Below are 18,049 nucleotides of genomic sequence, written 5' to 3' on the forward strand. Positions count from 1 at the left end.
TTACACCCGATCGTTTCCCCTTCTTGTCACAATATTCCTACCTATCCCCTGTACATAACTAATCTCTTTAGTTTCTGGCTTATCTTTCCTTATTTTCTACAAATGAGCAAATGCATTTGTATTTATTTACACCCAACCCTTCTTTCTTACATGAAAAGTAGCACATTACACTTCTCTGTACTGTGCCTTTGCACTTAACGATATATCCTGGAAATAACTCAAAATGGATTCAAAGATCTTCCTCCTTCTTTTCTATAGCAAATAGTACTCGGTGTGGACATGCTATGTTCAGTCTCTTTCTCATAGACATTTGCATTTCCAAGATTTGCAATCACAACACTGCAGTGAATCATCTCATGCAGGTGTATTTTCGTCTTGTTGGAGATGTATCTTAAGAGGAAATTCCCAGTGCTGGAATGTTGGGTCAAAGAGCGAGCACTTTTTTTTAAGTTTGTTCATTGACTTTTGAGAGAGGCAGCAGGGGAGGGGCAGAGAGAGTGGGCAGGATCTAAAGCAGGCTGTGTGCTGACAGCTTAGAGCCCGATGCCGGGCTTGAACGCAGGAACCATGAGACCATGACCTGAGCCGAAGTCAGATGCTTCACCGACTGAGCCACCCAGGCGCCCCAAGAGTGGCGCTTTTGAAGTTTAGGTAGGTTGTCAAGGGTCATACTACTTTGCACTCCCACCAACTGTGAAGGGCCTGTTGCCCTATAGTTTTCCCAGAAGTGTGGTTGTACTTGTGTTTTCATCAGCCTGAAAAGTGATTCTTTCAGTATTGTTTTGATTTACATTTCTCTCATCGTGGGTAAGTTTGCACATTTTTCATGCGCAATTTTTACATGGGCCATTTTTACATCTTAGGGTATGGAGATAGAAAGAGAAGAGTTGTTTATTTAGGTCTTTTCTCAATTTTTTCTATCAGGTTTTTAGTCCTTTAAATGTTTAATTCTTTATATAGTAGAAATATCAGCCCTTTGTCCATGTGTGCTATAAATATTTTCTTCCAGTCTTTTGACTTTATGGTATTTCTTGCTGAGGGAATTTTCTAGGTCTATGTAGTCACATGTATCCATCTTTTACCATCTCTGGAGTTTTCACCTGTTTTTAGTACAGGTATGGTTTCATTTTCTGACTTTTAGACCCTGGATCCCTTTGGAGTTTATTCTGCATACAGTGTGAAGTGTGAATCTAATTTCAACTTTTTCCAAGTGGCTTCCCAGTCGGCACAGCACCATTTCTTAAAAATTCTCTCTTGCCTATGATTTGAGATTTCTTGCCTCCTCCCGACAACTGGGGGAGCATTTGACCCAAGAGCCTGGCATGAAATGGAAACATTAACCAAGCTCATGAGACTCCATTCTGAGATCTGAACTAAAGAACAACTGTGAGAATAAGATCAAAAAAGGCCAACAAGGGAAAAGGCTGGAGAGGTCACCGAGTGACAGGAAAGCAAAAAAGCAAACCAAGGAAAGTTGGATGGTGATGATGCAGAACGAAGCAGAGATACCAAGCAGCTCAAGAGGCAGAAACAGAAGAGATGGTCCCCAGGATCGCCTGGGCTCCGCGACAAACCTCCCTGGCAGGAACAGCTCACCACAGACAAGCTCCTAAAATGCCGAGATGTGCTCCATGGACAAATACACGGCCAAGACAAAGGAGGAACTGTCAGCAAGTTAAAAAGGTTTATTGCCATTCCGGGCTTCAAATGAGCCCAGAAACTGGGGGTGATCTGTGGGTCAGTAAGTTGTCATGGAGGACGGGACGATGGACGAATCCAGGCACCTGATGTGAGGTCACCGTTCTTCGCTGGATCCTCGCTCTACAGAGCAGCTGCCGGTGGGTTCCAGCTCTTTCAGTGTCTGCCCCACTCACCCTGACAGCGCTCCCAGGCTGGGGCAGGCTGCCTCACGATCCCCGCGGCTCACAGCTCGGAGAGGCTGCGTCCCCGTCCCCTAGTGCTGGAAGAGGCTGCTCCGTGGGTCAGACACTATCGGTTTGTACGTAGGGAGGGAGAGACGGTACAGGACGAGCGGTCTCAAGACTGAAAGGGCAGGGGGAATGCAGGTTTGTACATCGGAGGTCGCAAACTGGCCATCCGGGGCCAGATTTCCCCACTGACAAGTCTGTTTGGCCCTTTTGGTGTGCACAGTGTCTTAAAAAATAATTAGTTGCCAATATTTAAAAACTCTAAGATTTCATATAAAAGTCTGGATTTCTGGCCTCGCCGGGGGATTGGGGGGGGGGGGGTGGAATTGAGAATATTTGGCAATACTGGGCCCACAACATTCTCTGGTGACACCAAGTGGCCATAGTTCCATAGCAGCTGCCCCTAAGGGCTGAATGCACTCTTTCTGACTCATCCCAGGCCCCATCATCCCTGATAATATCCCAGCTCAAGACTGGACATCAGCTGCCTTGTAACAATGCATATGTGCTGCTGTAAAAAGGGAAAAAAACATGCTGGAAGCAATATGTTCCTGGTGGTCCTGGTCACTTGTGCTTGGCCCTGTAGGCACCTGAGTTTGTAACCTATCTTAAATACATAGGAGCATTCTTAAATACCTCTCCCAGTGAAGCCTTCTGCTACATGCCCTGCCTCTCCAGGATACGCTATGTCCCACCGTTCACTGAGTAAATCTAGAAAAGAATACTGAATTAATCATAGGAGTTAATGGAGGAACAGACCGAGATGAACTACTGCAGCCCCTTCATTGTAAGAGGGGATTAGAGTAAAACACCAACTGTTAATACTCTCATTCTGTTTTGGAATCAGTGACAAAAAAAAAAAAATTTAAAGAAAATCACGAAGGTACTTCAGGAAACCAAGATGGGGTCAGTCTGAGCTTGAGGGTACAAAATATATTGGTCCCATTCCTTGACTGTTTAGAAACAGAGTTAAGCTCTTAGAAAGCCACAGGGTTGAGGAGGGAAATGGAGCGGCCAGCATGGGAGGTGCCGCGGGCTATCAAGCACTGCCCAGCTCCTCCCTGGGTTGGGGCTGCCTGGCCGCGTCTAAAATGTCAGTGGCACAGAATGATTTTCAGCAAGGGTAGAGGCGTCGTTGCAGAAATGGGCTTGAAGGGGGACAGAGAGTCAGACTTGGACCTTGGCAAATGCAAGACAGAAGAAGAGGGACATCTTCCTCACACCCCTTCATTCTGCTGTGGCTGGTGCCACATTATTTGCCCTTCAGAGAGGCAGAGATCTTGACACAGCCCAGACGCTCCCCACCGCTGCTGAGGACCGTCTTGATGCGGTAGTGCCCAGAGCTAAGCCAGCCAGGCACCTCCAGCTGGGGCAGGGTGAAATCACTCTCCGGCAGTGAGTAGACGCCCTGCAGGAAAACCCAGGGGTCACAGGTCAGTGGCAGCCTCCTGATGGGACTCTCCTGCAGTTGCCTGTCGGACTGCAGCCACGAACCTGCTCCTCCTCCCACTCTCCCGACAAGCACGCAAGATTAGAGATCGCCATATGACTGCAGAGCACGGAGTGTGATCGCTAAAGGGCAGGAGAGGGCACACTGCAGTGCAAGTCTCCCGGTTCGAACACAGGTGGATAAACCAAGGCTCCCGGAAGATAAGCGGTTTGGGATAGATCACACCCACTTACATCCACAGACATCTAGGTCTGCAGGAGGAGAAGGCAAGAACCCTTCTCTCCAGACCCCATGTCTTTACTCCAGCCCCAGAAATGATGCTCTCCCTCCCTGAGTACGTACTGCTTTGAAGGGACAGTGGCAGGGAAGCCCATAGGTGTGCAGGGGCTCTGGGCAGGGCTCTCCAGGGGGAATTACAGTGTCAATTATTTGGCAGAAGTCTTCGTAGGTACAGCTGCCAATTTGTTCCACACATGGGACTTTGGCCCAGAAGCCAGCCACTTCTTTTTCCACAGTTAGCTCCACCTGGCGAGACAGAGTTTGAAAAAGCATAAATCCCAAGGCAAACATACCAGCTCCTCTACATCTTTGAAAGGTCAGCATTTCATTTTAATCACAGAATCTCTAACTAGATGGGGTCTTGGAGATATTCGGATTCAGAAATGACAATACTGCGGCACATGTTCCATTGCTAACCTTTTCCTGTGCCTGAGGCAGATATTAATAATTGCTGTGATTTTTTTTTTTCTCCCTGTTGACTGAACCACCGTCTTAGGTTTCTTTAGATAGTCACTTCCACTGGTTAAAGCTAACACTCGAGTTGAAATGCATTCGTCCTTGAACTGCTAACTGGCTAATTGGCATTGCTTCCTCGATCTCCCTTCTCGGCCCAACCCTGGCTTTACAACCCTCCTCTGTGGAGAACTTCAGGCGGTACCACCAGCCGATCGGAGCTGGTGACCAACATGAAACCGATTTGCTATTCGTGGATCAAACTTTTTCTGTGGAGCCATAAAGGACAGAATTTGAAACAAGAGGAATTCATAGGGAGATCACTTTGGGATTGATGTAAGGAAGATCTTCTTACCAACCACAGCTAGGGTGCAACAGACAGAACTACCACGAGAAGTGGCGGGCTCCCTGGACCCAACCACGGAAGGACCCCTGAGCCCAGAGAGAAGCTAGATGAGAAGATCTGTGATGCGTGTCACACCTCCACGCCATCATGATTGAACTCCTGTTCTAGAGCTTGCGGCTGACCCAGAAGTGGCCAGACCTCCAGGTGGACATGCCAGCTGAGCCTGGCCCATGCTAAACATTCACTAAGTGAGTAGTCTCTCTGGACCATGTTCGTGCCCCACCAAATGTATCAAGGGAAAACAGAAAAGGGCTGAAGGAAGCGAGCTCATTCAAGCATCTGATTCCGTATGGGCAGGAAACTACAACTTTAGGATCCCTTTCAGCTCTGACATTCTAGCATTCTATGTTCCTCAGCCTCAAGGCTTGCTTGATTTAGGGCTTTTGTTTCTAACAGACAAACCCCGGTGGGCACTTATTCCCCCAGAGCCTGCTGGGTTTTTTAGGCTGACTCCCCAGGCTGTCAGCTATCCAACTGCCCCAGAGGTCAGGACCCAGGCCCAGGTCTAAGGGAGACGTCAATATAGCCTGTGGACAAACTCAAACTACTTCTCTGGCTGACCTCAGGCCGCTCTGCTGACACACACATTATCCCGCATGGTCCCCTCCCGGCCTTCTTTTCTGCTCTCCTGCCAAACCTGCCCCAGCCCCTTTGCACTGAAAGAGTATTTGGAAAGCTACGTCCTAATGTTGTGCCCTGGTGGGGAGCTACTGCTCGTTTCGCCCTTTCCCTTACTGGCAAAAGCAGGGTATTTTAGAGTGCCTAGCTTTCTCACACCACCCCACCACAGAGTGAGACAATGGCTGTATATCACTTAGTGGTGGTGCCTGAAATCCAACCGTTAACTCCTGCATGACAACCTGTCCCACCTTCTCTCTTAGCCAGTACCATCTCCCCAGCCCTTGCTTCACCAACACCCCAATGAAAATGGTTGAGCCAGCTGTGCCCTGAACAAGATGAGGGGGCTAGCGGGGGCCAAGTCCTGCCTGGGGTGTTCCCCCCAGGCTGGAAGGCTGTGGGGCTGTACCGCCAGAAGGCACCGTGCCTCCCCCAGCCAGGACAAGCACAGCACAGGAGGTACTCAGAACAGAAGGCAACAGGAGCTTTTGAGGCAGCAGCCATGCCTACCATTTGGGGATTGCAAATCATGGCTCATTTCCCAATCCCTGTTCTCAACCTACTTGCTCCTCTGGCTCAGGAAAGCAAGCAAGGCTGGGCCCTAAGTCCAGCCGTCTCTCCAGTCCAAGACTTCCTTGGCAGTTAGGTAGCTCAGATAGATTACCTTAATAAACTTGTGGTCATGGGACCTGTCCTGAAAACAAGACAGACAGAGGCACCGACAGGTAAGCGAGGCAGGATCCCTGCACCTGCTGGGGCCCGTGGGCAGGTCCCTTCCCCATCAGGTGTCCACTCCTCCAACTTAACAATGGAATATTTGGATCTCATGATCTCAAAGACACCTACCAGTTCTGACATCCTGAGCATAAAAATTTCTTACAGGTTGAAAAGAAATTATTTCTTTTGGCTTCCACCACAGGGATAGACACACAAAGGCTCTAGATCTAGACACTCTGATAGCAACTGAAAGGGAGGCAGTTATAGAGGCCTCAGGCAGGGGCACTGCAGGTACATGACTTTAGTGGGCGGGAAGGGGGGCCCGTGGGGGGAGGGGGGGAGTCCAAACCATCCAGACTGAAAGCCATATGTCTCAAAGCCCAAAATAAGCACATATGCCAAACGAAGCAGCAATTTATGATTCCTGAGGATAGGAAAGCTAGGGCCCAGGCTGGAACTTGAGAGAGGACCCGCAGAAGGGAGTTAGTATGCCAAATCCAGTGGAGCAAGTCAAAAGAGGAAAAGGGAGTTCCAGGGGTAGGTTCAGTCTTGCCCTTGGCTCAGGAATCTGGGCATCCAGCTTCTAAACACTGAAGCAGGGGCTAAGTCCATCCAGGTCCAAGATGGGACTCTGGATTAAAAAAAAAAAAAATCTACTTCAGCAAGATCAGAGGAAGAGGATGGGCTGGCTCTCCTGCTAGCAGGCTGTGTGGGCCTGGACCACTCTCTCCCTGGGCCTCAGTAACAAGGGGTAGAAGCCACTGATCTCAAGAGGCCTCCAGGTTCATAAGGGGCTACAGTCTGAGCAACTCTCCCAAGGGGGTCTCTGCCGGGCAAGGGAAAGTTCTGGAGCACTCTCCTGCAAACACACCAAGCACTAAGTCCACCTCCTTGCCAAGAAGAGTTCAGGAACAGGGAACACAACAAAAGGACACCAGCCCTGGATGTGCTAATAACTCCAGGACCCGGGGCAGGTCACACCTTCTGAGAGTCTCCCTTTCCCTGATCTGTAAGATGAGGCTAATCATCTTTTCTCCTACACAAGTGTTCAGAGGCTTTCATTTAATAGCTAATATGCATATACCCTGAAAAGTAAAGGAACAAAACCAAAAATAAATGCGAAGAGAAATGTAGGGGGAAGGGAAAGGGCTAAGAGAATCTGAGCTCGGTTTTTACAAAGTGCAATGGCCCAAATTTGTAACAGGTAAGGAAAGGGGAGGTCCGTCTTAATGGCCTTTGAAGAAGCCAAGAAAAGCAGGCTGGGGGCAGAAGGAGTTCACTGGCTTTTTCCTTCCATGTCAGATGCACAGCATCAGGGAAAAGCCAGCATTCTGTGTAATGGTGAGAGGAGAGCAAGCATCGTGGCACCTGCCAAAGAGCCCTACACTCCACATTCAGCAGAAGGAGCATGGAAATGGCATTTGTGTGACTCTCATAGATTATCTCTTGATAAACAGCTAAAGAAAATGCAATAATCGGGGTACCTGGGTGGCTCAGTTAAGCCTCTGACCTGCTCTAGTCATGATCTCACAGCTTGTGAGTTCAAGCCCCATGTCAGGCTCTGTGCTGACAACTCAGAGCCTGGAGCCTGCTTCAGATTTTGTGTCTCCCTCTCTCTCTGCCCCTCCCCATGCTCATGCTTTCTCTCTCTCTCAAAAATAAATAAAACATTAGAAAAAGTTGAAAAAGAAAATGCAACGATCTAGCTTGGAGAAGACTTGGAAGGAGGTACAAGGGAAGACAGGGCCCAAGAGCTGTCCACACATCCAGGGCTTCTGTCTGGGGCCACAGGAAAAGACTGACACTAACTGAACCATTAACAAGAGTTGACATGTACTGAGCAGGTCTTGTGCAAAGCACTCTATGTTATTAACAAAGTAAATGCCCGTGTGAGAAGTAAGGGAGATGATTCATTTTCAGAAGTACCAAATAAAAGCTGTATTGTCTAATTAACAACAGGTTTACAACCAACTGGAAAATGTACGAACCCCTCCCCCACCACAGTGGAGTCCCAAACCCTCCGACACTTCACTTCCTGGTTCTTCCCCTCTCCGTTTCTCAGCTTTGCAATGAACATGCACCAAAGAACTGAAGTCTCTGCATCACCTCAAAGAATGTACATTTGTTCCAATCAGACTACTTTTTGCCTTACATGGGCATAGGCCACTTCCGGTAAGGCTGTAACCTCTGTAGTGCTCAGCCAATGAGGAATCAGGGGAGGGACTTGCAGGCTAGGAGATAAATTGCCTGCTGTAACCACCCCCAGTGTGCCTCCCTGAGTGTGCCTCTCCATCAGACACCTGCTCTTGCAAGAACATTCATTAAAGCCTCGCTGCACTGTGCTCTGAGTCTCCACGCACCCCCTTTGATTGAGTCAGTGAGTTTACTTCTCACAGTCCACAAGCAACCTATGAGGTAGCTGTGATTCAGCCAAGTCTAAGGGCAGTTATAGACACAGATTCCAAATCAGAAACTGTTTATTTTTTTTTTAACTGTTTAAATATTTTTTAGAGAGGGAGAAAAAAAATCTCAAGAAGGCTCCATACTCCGTGCAGAGCCTAAAGTGGGTCTCGATGCCACAACTGTGAGATCAAGACCTGAGCCGCAATCAAGACTCAGACGCTCAACTGACTGAGCCACCCAGGCACCTACAGAAACCTTTTAAAGAATCAAAGCAACACTGGTGCTAGAATATCTGCAAAAGGATAATCTGAAGGGCTTATCAGAATATGGAATAAAGGCACCAATTCAAAATAGTAAGAAGGATACAATGTATGGTATTTAAAAAGCCTTCATTGTTCTTTCAAAAAAAAAAAAAGCTACAAATTAAAAAAAAAAAAAAACATGTAAATAGCCACCCCCAAAATAGGCAACAGGCATGAACAAACTGGCTCTTCCCAGAGTAAACACAAAAGGCAAGAAAACTTATGAAAGACATTTAACCTCATTAGGAAGGACATAAAATACTGGAAAACATTTTCAGAAAATGCTCAGTATCAACAAATGTGTGGAAAAAGGCAAATCCCTTGCTGGTTAGGGAATACATGGGCTCAAACATCTGAAGGCACTTGGGCAGTATGTATCTAAAGACCTAAAAAAGTCTCTGTCTAGATGGTCAGAAAAGTACAAAAAGATACATTACAAGGATAATTTCAGCAAAGGTGTTTATACCAGCCAAAAAATAAACAAAAGCCAGACAAACAAACGAAAAACCACCCTGGAAACAAACTAAATGTCTGACAATAGATTTGTTAAGTATATCAGGACAGATCTACAACAGAATATTTCTGCCAAAAAAAAAAAAAAAAAAAATGATGCCAAACACCATACAAAGAAGTATAGAGGGGCAACCTGTGTGGCTCAGTCGTTTAAGCGTCTGACTTTGGCTCAAGTCATGATCTCAAGGTTCGGGGGTTCGAGCCCCGCGTTGGGCTCTGGGCTGACAGCTCTGAGCCTGGAGCCTGCTTCAAATTCTGTATCTCCCTCTCTCTCTCCCCCTCCCCGCTCAAGCTCTGTCTCTCTCTCTCAAACATAAACATTAAAAGAAAATTAAGAAAGAAAGAAAGAAAGAAAGAAAGAAAGAAAGAAAGAAAGAAAGAAAGAAAGAACATACAGTATGATGCCCCAAAAAGCAAGTTTAACAGCACATGCCACAAAAACCCATTCGTGTGGGGAGGCTGGATGGCTTGGTTGGTTAAACATCCACTCTTGGTCTTGGCTCAGGTCATGATATCACGGTTCATGGGTTGGAGACCCATATGGGACTCTGCACTGACAGTGCAGGGGCTGCTTGGGATTCTCTCTCTCTCTCTCTCTCTCTCTCTCTCTCTCTCTCTCTCTCTCTCCCTCCCTCCCCTGCTCACGCTCTTCCTCTCTCTCTCAAAATAAAAAAACATTAACAAAAAAACCATTAGTATAAATGTACATATATTTACAACTGTAGAAAACATTCTGACAATATGTAAATAGCTAATAATGACTCTCATGAGGACTCAGATTACAGGAGGACATTTACAAGAAGCATTGCTTATTTTCATACATACCCATTCAAAATATGTGTGTGGGGACAGTTCCAGAGCTGAGCCTACCAAATGTTAAAAGTGCTTATCCCTGATCACTGGGTAGTGAGATTTCAGGCGAGTTAATTTTACCCCTTTTGACCATGTGTATTTTCTAAAGGGACGACATAGTATTTACTAAGTGATGTGTCTGTTTGTCCAAAACAAAATTGCCCAACTGGAGTTATCAGACAGTCTATGAATGTCCACATCCTTTGCTGCTCTGGGATTCCAGGATTGCACAATTACTCACCGTTGCCTGAGCATACATCCATCAGGACCCCTGCCAGCTGGCCCGTGGCACCTTCCCTCCAGCACCCCCTGCCCTGACCCCGCCGCCCACCCCCAAGCTCACCTTTTGAGGACTAGTGAGGGGGACTTCAGTCCGGGCCTCGATGCTAACAGTCAAGTTCCCAGGAAAGGCAATGGGGTCAGGTTCCAGAGTCAGGCTTTTGATCACGGCAGGGTCCTTCCCCTCATCACAGTTATCCCAGGAAAAGCTACTGAGCTGGGATGGCCAGGGACAATCAGACAGAAAGAAAAGAAAGGTCAGAAACAACAACAGAACAGGCTACTGATGGCATGACGTTGGGCAAGGTGCCTCCCCTCCCTGGGCTTTATCTGCAACTCCGTATCTGTAAGCCCAGGATAACATTTGTACCCATTCTAAAAGACTCGAAAGACATCATCTCCCAAAAGTATGCTGTCAAGTATAAAGTACAATACACCAGACCTTGAGCTTCATATCCACCCTCAGTAGGTACCTTCTCTGATTGCCCACCCCCTGACCCCAACCACCCCTCTCCAGCCAGTCTTGGTATCTCCTTAGAGGAAAGCCCCCAGAGGATTCACCTTTGCAGCCCCGTGTCCAGGACCTTATTCAGGTCACACCCATGCCCAATCCATGGCCAGGAACAATAGGAAACTTAACACTGTGGGAAAGCCCACCCTCAAGGGGTATGCAATTGGCCCAGGGAGAGACTTGGACACACAAGGAGAGACCCCCAGTGGGCTGCTCGTTGATGAACCCCAATGAATGAGCTTCACCAGTCTTAACCAGTGCTTCCTTCCTCTCATCCTATTGCCCACGCCCTTCCCCATCTGGGTCACCCTCCCCGCTCTGCTGAGCCACTTCCTCTTCTTTCTCCACATCCCTCAGAGGTCTCCAGATTCCACCATCTTGTCTGGATACACATGACCACTGACTCCCCGCTCCCACAGAACCCTGCCTGCTTGTCTATGATCTTTAACATTTCCTACATAGTGCGGACTCTGCTCGCCCACTCACACCCTTCCCAGCCTCCTGAAGACCACCTACGAGATACTTCAAATACTCCCACAAGCACATCCCATCTTGGAAGGAAAATCTACCACCCCCAAGCCCCCAAGCCCATCCTCCTTGTCAACACAGCCGACTGGGCTGAATGGAAACACCTAACCCAAGTTAGGCTGACAGATTCTCTCTGCCTCTGGGAAATTGAGATTAAGGCAAAAATCACTAAGAGGACTTGGGCTTTGTGCTCAACCTTTGGGATGAGGCCAGAACACGTAGACCTGTGACCCACAGCCAAGCCAAAATTCTGGAAGAGACAAGTACTGACTGATTTCTGGAAAAGGGAACAGAAGTGTCACCCCACCTGACCCACCCACCCATCTCAGTAGGCAGTATGGGGTAGCAGTGAAAGGCATGCCTCTGGAGTGAGACAGAAGGTAAATCAAAGATAGTCAAGGGGCACCTGGGTGGCTCAGTCAGTTAAGCGTCAGACTTCAGCTCAGGTCATGATCTCGCAGTTTGTGAGTTCGAGCCCCGCGTCAGGCTCTGTGCTGCCAGCTCAGAGCCTGGAACCTGCTTCAGATTCTGTGTCTCCCTCTCTCTGCCCCTCCCCTGCTCACGCTCTGTCTCTCAATAATAAATAAACGTTAAAAAAATTAAAAAAAAAAAAGCTTTAGTCAATAGGTGTAGCTCAACCACCATATTGTGATCCTATAGGCCAGTTTCCCCTTTGGCACCCCAATTTCCATATCTTCTAAGTGGGGGCTGCATACTTTCTTCTCAGGGCTGTAGTCAGGATGATAGCATGCGCATAGAGCTCTTAACACAATGCCAGGCCCAAAGCATGAGCTGGCTCACTAAACAGCCATTGGATGGCCCAGCCTCCACTTCCCGCCATTAGTTTCATGAGATTCAAGTAAACTGCCCGTCACTTGAGCTTTTGGGCATTGGTTTCTGTCCCTTGGAATGAAACTTCATGACATGAGGAAGAAAAGCAAAACAGGGTCTGATTCATGCCTGCATGCCCCACAGCCCCTTACACAAGGTAAGTGCCAATAAATGTTTCCTTCAATATTCATCCCACAAATATTTACGGAGCAATGATCACGGGCCCTGGGCTAAGTCTGTGTTAATAGCGGTAAACAATTAGAAATGTTCTTGCCCTGCCTTGAGGAGCTTACAGTCTAATGCCAATAAATATTACCCACTATGATTAACAGAGAGAATGTTGAGAGTAACGAATGACTTACTTAAATAGAGTGGTAAGGAAATGACACTTAAGCTGGTGGTAAGGAAATAACACTTAAGCTCATCCTGCAGGATGAGGAGTCAGCCATGTAAGTGCAGAGAAAGAATGTTCTTTCCAGGCAGAGGCAACATGGGCAAAGGCCCTGTGGTGGGAAGTTTAGCTGGTCTGGGCACTACAAGAAGGCCGTTCGTTGGGCTAGATGTAGTGGATGACTGACACAGATAAGGTTGGAGGGGTGGTGAGGTCATTTAATGTAGGACCTCACAGGTTATAATTGGGACGCTGGATTTACTATAAGTGCAATGGAACCCCATCGCAAGAAAGTGCCACAGTCTGGTTTATGGTTCAGAATGGATTGGAGAGGGACAAGTCTGGAAGGGGGACACCAGTCAGGAGGCCACTGTCAAATCAAAGAAATGTCTGCACTTAAGAGTTGGGCTGGAGGGTAAGTTGGAGGCCTAGCCATTTTCCAGGGCTGCTTTCACAGATTCTCAGGCAACCTGAGAACTGATTCCAGGCTCGGGCAGATGCCCTGAGTATCCTGTTGGAGCTGAGGAACTCCCTCCCTTCTCCTAAGCTCCCTGTCCTTCAGGCTCTGGGGGAGGCATAAGAACTCAGTTTCCTGGTGCCCGACTAGAGGTTTCTATGGCAATGAATTCTGCACCTGGGTCCAGTCTCATCTGGAAAAGCAGGCATGAAGGATTAGCAATGCCCACTGAGGGCCAAGCCTGGCACAGGGGTTCCCTCTTACCTGTGCGGGATACATTCCAAGACCCCCAGTGGATGCCTAAAATCACAGAGAGTCCTGAACCCTATATATACTGTGTCTTTTTCTATACATACTTTTTTTAATGATATATCATACCTATGATATATCTATGATAAAGTTTAACTTACAAATTAGGCACAGGAAGAGATTAACAACCTTAATAATAAAATAGAACAATTACAATAACATACCATAGTAACAGTTATGTGAATGTGGTCTCTCTCCCTCAAGATATCTTATTGTACTGCACTCACCCTCCTTGTGAAGATCGGCTTGACCAAGTGCCTGTCCAATGAGATGGGAGTGAGGTGCAGGATACAGGCACTGTGATACAGCATTGGGCTACTATTTGAAGAAGGATCATCTGCTTCCAGATTGCAACTGACTGGACTAACGGACACGATGGAAAGCGAAACCATGGAGAAGGAGGTGGCGTGGGGGCGGGACACTACTGTATTTGCCATCCCCAGTAAGGGCAGCTCTGGAGGCAAAAATATGGGTGACTATCACAGACCCGGGTTCCAATCATACCTCAGCCACTCGGTGCTAGCTGAGACCATGGGTTAAGTTACCCACTTGAGGTTCGGTTTCCTCATCTATTAAATGGGCATAATTCTATCTTCTCACAGGGCTACTGGGAGAATGAGAAGACTGTACAGAATGTAAGATCACCACTCCTCAAGGCTGGCAAACCATGGAAACATGAGACTGAGAAGCTGTCACAGGTCAGAGGAGACTGAGCACTGTGGTGCCCTGGACTGCATCCTGGAACAGGAAGAGGGCATTCATGGGAAAACTGGTAAAACCCAAATAAAGCCTAGAGTTTAGCTAATGGTGATGAGCCAATGTTGATGTCTCAGTTTGGACAAATGCGCAATGGTAACACAAGATGTTGACAGGAGGGGAAACCGGGTGAGGAGTATATGAGAACGCTGTAGTGTCTCTGCAACTTTCCTGTAAATCTAAAACTATTTTCCCAAAACAGCTTATTAGAAAACACACACACACACACACACACACACACACACAGCACAGAGTATGTGCACAATAAATGACGGTCATTATACAGTGTCACAGAGTCTATTAAGCACCTATTATATGCCCAGCACGGGACCAGACATTCTCCCCCCTGTCTAATGTGGGCCACAGCCCAGCGACATGAAACTGGTTCATGCTAGAAGAGGAAATTAAACTCAAGTTTCCAGATGCTTAAATGCTCACTATCACCCCACTGCTTTTATCTGCCCCATGGTCTCAGGCATAGGGTCTCTGAATCACATGAGCCCAGAGAAAAACAGAAAGTGCCACATGTTGTGCAATCTTGAGTGAGGCCCTATCCTCTGTGGGCCTGCGTGAGGTGAGCGAGCTCTCAGATGTCTCAGGGCCTCCCCCAGACCGCTGATCGAAAGCCCTCTGGTCTGGGATGGCATCTATGGCCAAGACATATAAGAGAATTGGGGATATAGGGCAAGTTGGAGCTCTAGCCAGACTCCACCTCAAAGTGGTGGGCCCTGAAGCCAAGAGAAACATTCTCAACCTACATTCACAGACAAATTGTGAATCCTCCAGGCAAATAAGGCCAGGAGGTCCTTATGCCTTCATTCAACAGGCAAAATCAAATAGACCCCTTGCCCCCGGGGCAGGTTGAGGCCAAGCCCACTGGCTTAGATCACTTTCCTTGTTTAAGATTTTCAGAGCCTTTCCATTCATGAAAGCATTTCCCTTCACCCACATCCATCTAAGAAAGGTAGGCTGGTATCACCATGCCCATTTTACAGATGAGGAGACCAAGACTCAAGGAGCCCAAATGCCAGGCCCAGAGATTAGGCACATAGCAGGGATGAGAAGTCAAGCCTCAATCCTATTCCACTTTTCCCTACACCACACTGTTCCTCTCCTTGCTCTAAAGCAAGTATTTCCAAGGTGGTCAGAGGCAGAGAGGCTGGGCCTCTCCTGAACAGCTGCCAGAGATAAGGTGTCTTGTCCATAGCTATGCAGCAAACAGGCAATGGAACTTGGCTTCTCCAGGTCTCAGAATGACAAAACTTCCCATTTTCAAGGGTCTGGAGCATGGGGTGAGTAAGAAGTGAAGGAGGAAGCCTGGAGGCTGGAGACTCTTCATGACCCATAACCACAAGCAGTGGATCACACGACTGGATCTCTGTCACCAGAAGAACGAGTGTGGGCCTTCCCGACTCTCAAACCCACCCACCCATCAGGACAAGCCGAGCCACAGAGCTGTACAGAAGGGGACAGGATGGGTGCCAGGCCTTTTTACCAGGAGTGGAAGGGGGAGGGGGCAGGTAAACAAGGATGAGGCTCTGGGCCTGGGAGCAGTTCATTAGTCTTGCAGTTCTGCCAAATTTCACCCCGATGTTGGGAAAGAGGGCAGGAGTAGAGACGTGAGGGAGGTTAACCCTTCCCCAAAGTCTGGAGCAGAATAAGGCCTAACAGCCCACCCTCACTGTACAGATGGGTTAACCGAAACTCGTAGAGAGAAAAGGACCCACTCAATCTCCCACAGTTAGTGACTGGGAGGCTCTGTCACAGAGAAGGAATTCTGGAAACCAGAATAGCCACCCCCATAATCCCACTCCGACCCACACACCCCCAACTGGGCCGGCATGCTGGGAGCAGCCTCGGAAAGGAGAGAATGCTCACCTGTTTCAGGAAGACGAACTCAGGGGCCACAGGGCTGGCGAAAAGCAGGACCAAGAGGATCAGGAGCGGAGCCTGTACCTGGGGACTCATGGCAAGGGATAGGTCTGCGCGGGCCTAACTACTAGGTCTGTGTTGGCGGCGGCGCCTTTAAATACTTGCCTTCATTTATTATGCAAAGCGGGGTATTGCTATGCAAAGCTGAGCGCTGCCACTTCCAGGTTTGCTCCTCCCTGTCTGGATCTGAGATTTCAAGGCCTGGTGGTGGACCTCTCTCTCCCGACTCCGCCCCCAAGAGGTTTCTACTTGAGCCCCTCCCACTGCGCAAGAGCGTCAAGCCCCTCTTCTGACGGGCGTTGGCCCAGCCAGGAGCGTGGAAGGGGCGGGGCTTAGGAGCGGGGCCGGAGCGAGGGGCGGGGCGGAGCGGGGCCGGAGCGAGGGGCGGGGCGGGGCTGCTGTTTCCAGACCCAGGCTTTGCCCCGCGCTGCCTTTTTGTTTTCAAACTCACGTGCATTCCTTGAGCAAATGTCACGCTCCCTGTTCCTATTACGCTTTCCTGTGTCCGTTTTACGAATTTCTGTGTCTTTTGAATAATTATAATCGTAATTGTAATTACTGAGAGTAAGTGCTTTAATGCATGCTAAGCACTGTTAAACATTTAATCCGTATTTTTGCCCCATTTTACCACTCAGGAAACCATACACGGTGAGGTTAGCTTTGCCAAGGTTATAGAGCTAGAAAGTGATAAAGCAAGGATTCTGCTCATATAGCCCATCAGATAAGATTTTTTTAAAGGCCTGATAGTAAATATTTTAGGCTTTCAGTCCATATAACCTGTATTACAACTATTTAACTGTGCCATTATAGCTCAGGGCGGACATAGACAACACATCAACTAATGGGCATGTCTGTGTTCCAATAAAACTTTACTCATGAAAATAGCCCACAGGCCATAGTTTGCTGATCCCTGTTTTAAATTTTTTTTAATGTTTATTTATTTTTGAGAGAGACAGAATGTGAGCGGCGGAGGGGCAGAGAGAGAAGGAAACACAGAATCCAAAGCAGGCTCCAGGCTCTGAGCTGTCAGCACAGAGCCCGACACAAGACTCTAATTCAAGAAATGCGAGATCGTGAACTGAGCTGAAGTTGGCAGCACAAACAACTGAGCCACCCAGGCACCCCCCCCCCAATTTAAATTCCAGTTAGTTAACACAGTATAATACTAGTTTCAGGTGTACAATGTAGTGATTCAACACTTCTAAACAACACCCAGTGCTCATCACAGCAGGTGCACTCCTTAATCCCCATCACCTACTTTAACCATCCCTTCACTCACCTTCCCTCTGATAAGCATCGGTTTGTTCTCTATAGGTAAGAGTCTGTTTCTTGGTTTGCCCCTCTCTGTCTTTTTTATTTCCTTTGCTCATTTGTTTTGTTTCTTAAATTCCACATGTAAGTGAAATCATATGGTATTTGTCTTTCTCTGACTGACTTATTTCACTTAGTGTAGTACTCTCTGGCTCCATCCATGTCATTGCAAATGGAAAGATTTCATTTTTTCTGTGGGTAATATTCCATTATATATATATGTATATATATATATACATATATATGTATATATATATATATACATATATATGTATATATATATATATATACATACACACACACACACACACACACACACACACATACACACCACATCTTGTTTATCCATTCATCAGTCAGTGGACACTTGGGCTGTTTCCATAATTTGGCTATTGTTGATAATACTACTATAAACATTGGGGTGCATGTATCCCTTCAAATTGGTATTTTTGTATTCTTTGGGTAAATACCTAGTAGTGCAACTGCTAGATCATAGGGTCGTTCTATTTTTAACTTTTGAGGAACATCCATACTGTTTCCCAGCGTGGCTGCACCAGTTTGCATTCCCACCAAGAGTGCAAGAGGGTTCCCCTTTCTCCGCATCCTCACCAATATCAGTTGTTTAGTATTTTTCACAGAGCTAGAACAAAGTCCTAAAATTTGTATAGAACCACGAGCACCCTGGATAGCCAAAGCAATCTTGAAAAAGCCAAGCAAAGCTAGAGGCATCACAATTCCAGACTTCAACTTACCTTATGAAGCTGTAATAATCAAAACAGTATGTTCCTGGCACAAAAATAGACACATAGATTAGTGCAGTACA

General features: G+C 47.4%; 1 protein-coding gene across 2 annotated transcripts; it reads right to left on the reverse strand.

The window, feature by feature from the left end:
• Nucleotides 1-1,665: 1,665 nt before the first annotated feature.
• Nucleotides 1,666-16,188, reverse strand: GM2A (ganglioside GM2 activator). Of its 2 annotated transcripts, none has more exons than XM_053200003.1 (4): nt 16,021-16,188; nt 10,265-10,417; nt 3,721-3,903; nt 1,666-3,336 (listed from the first exon to the last, which is right to left on the reverse strand). In XM_053200003.1, exons 1-4 carry the CDS (start codon nt 16,024-16,026, stop codon nt 3,181-3,183), a joined length of 498 nt encoding a protein of 165 aa, XP_053055978.1. In that variant the 5' UTR covers nt 16,027-16,188; the 3' UTR covers nt 1,666-3,180. The 2 variants fall into 2 exon arrangements, with proteins under 2 accessions (XP_053055978.1, XP_014919416.1); XM_015063930.3 differs by having other exon boundaries at nt 15,862-16,183.
• Between the last annotated feature and the right edge of the window lie 1,861 nt (nt 16,189-18,049).

This window comes from Acinonyx jubatus, chromosome A1 (genome assembly GCF_027475565.1).
Source record: "Acinonyx jubatus isolate Ajub_Pintada_27869175 chromosome A1, VMU_Ajub_asm_v1.0, whole genome shotgun sequence".
In the NCBI taxonomy this organism is placed as follows: domain Eukaryota; kingdom Metazoa; phylum Chordata; class Mammalia; order Carnivora; family Felidae; genus Acinonyx; species Acinonyx jubatus.

What these genes read in the sequence shown, in the direction of transcription:
- GM2A (XM_015063930.3), bottom strand. Translation starts at nt 15,951, where the DNA reads ATGAGTCCCCAGGTACAGGCTCCGCTCCTGATCCTCTTGGTCCTGCTT. An exon ending in AGTTCGTCTTCCTGAAACAG is followed by an intron (nt 10,418 to 15,861) that starts GTGAGCATTCTC and finishes TGGCCATCCCAG; the next exon opens with CTCAGTAGCTTTTCCTGGGA. An exon ending in GCCACTGTCCCTTCAAAGCA is followed by an intron (nt 3,337 to 3,720) that starts GTACGTACTCAG and finishes GTTTTCCTGCAG; the next exon opens with GGCGTCTACTCACTGCCGGA.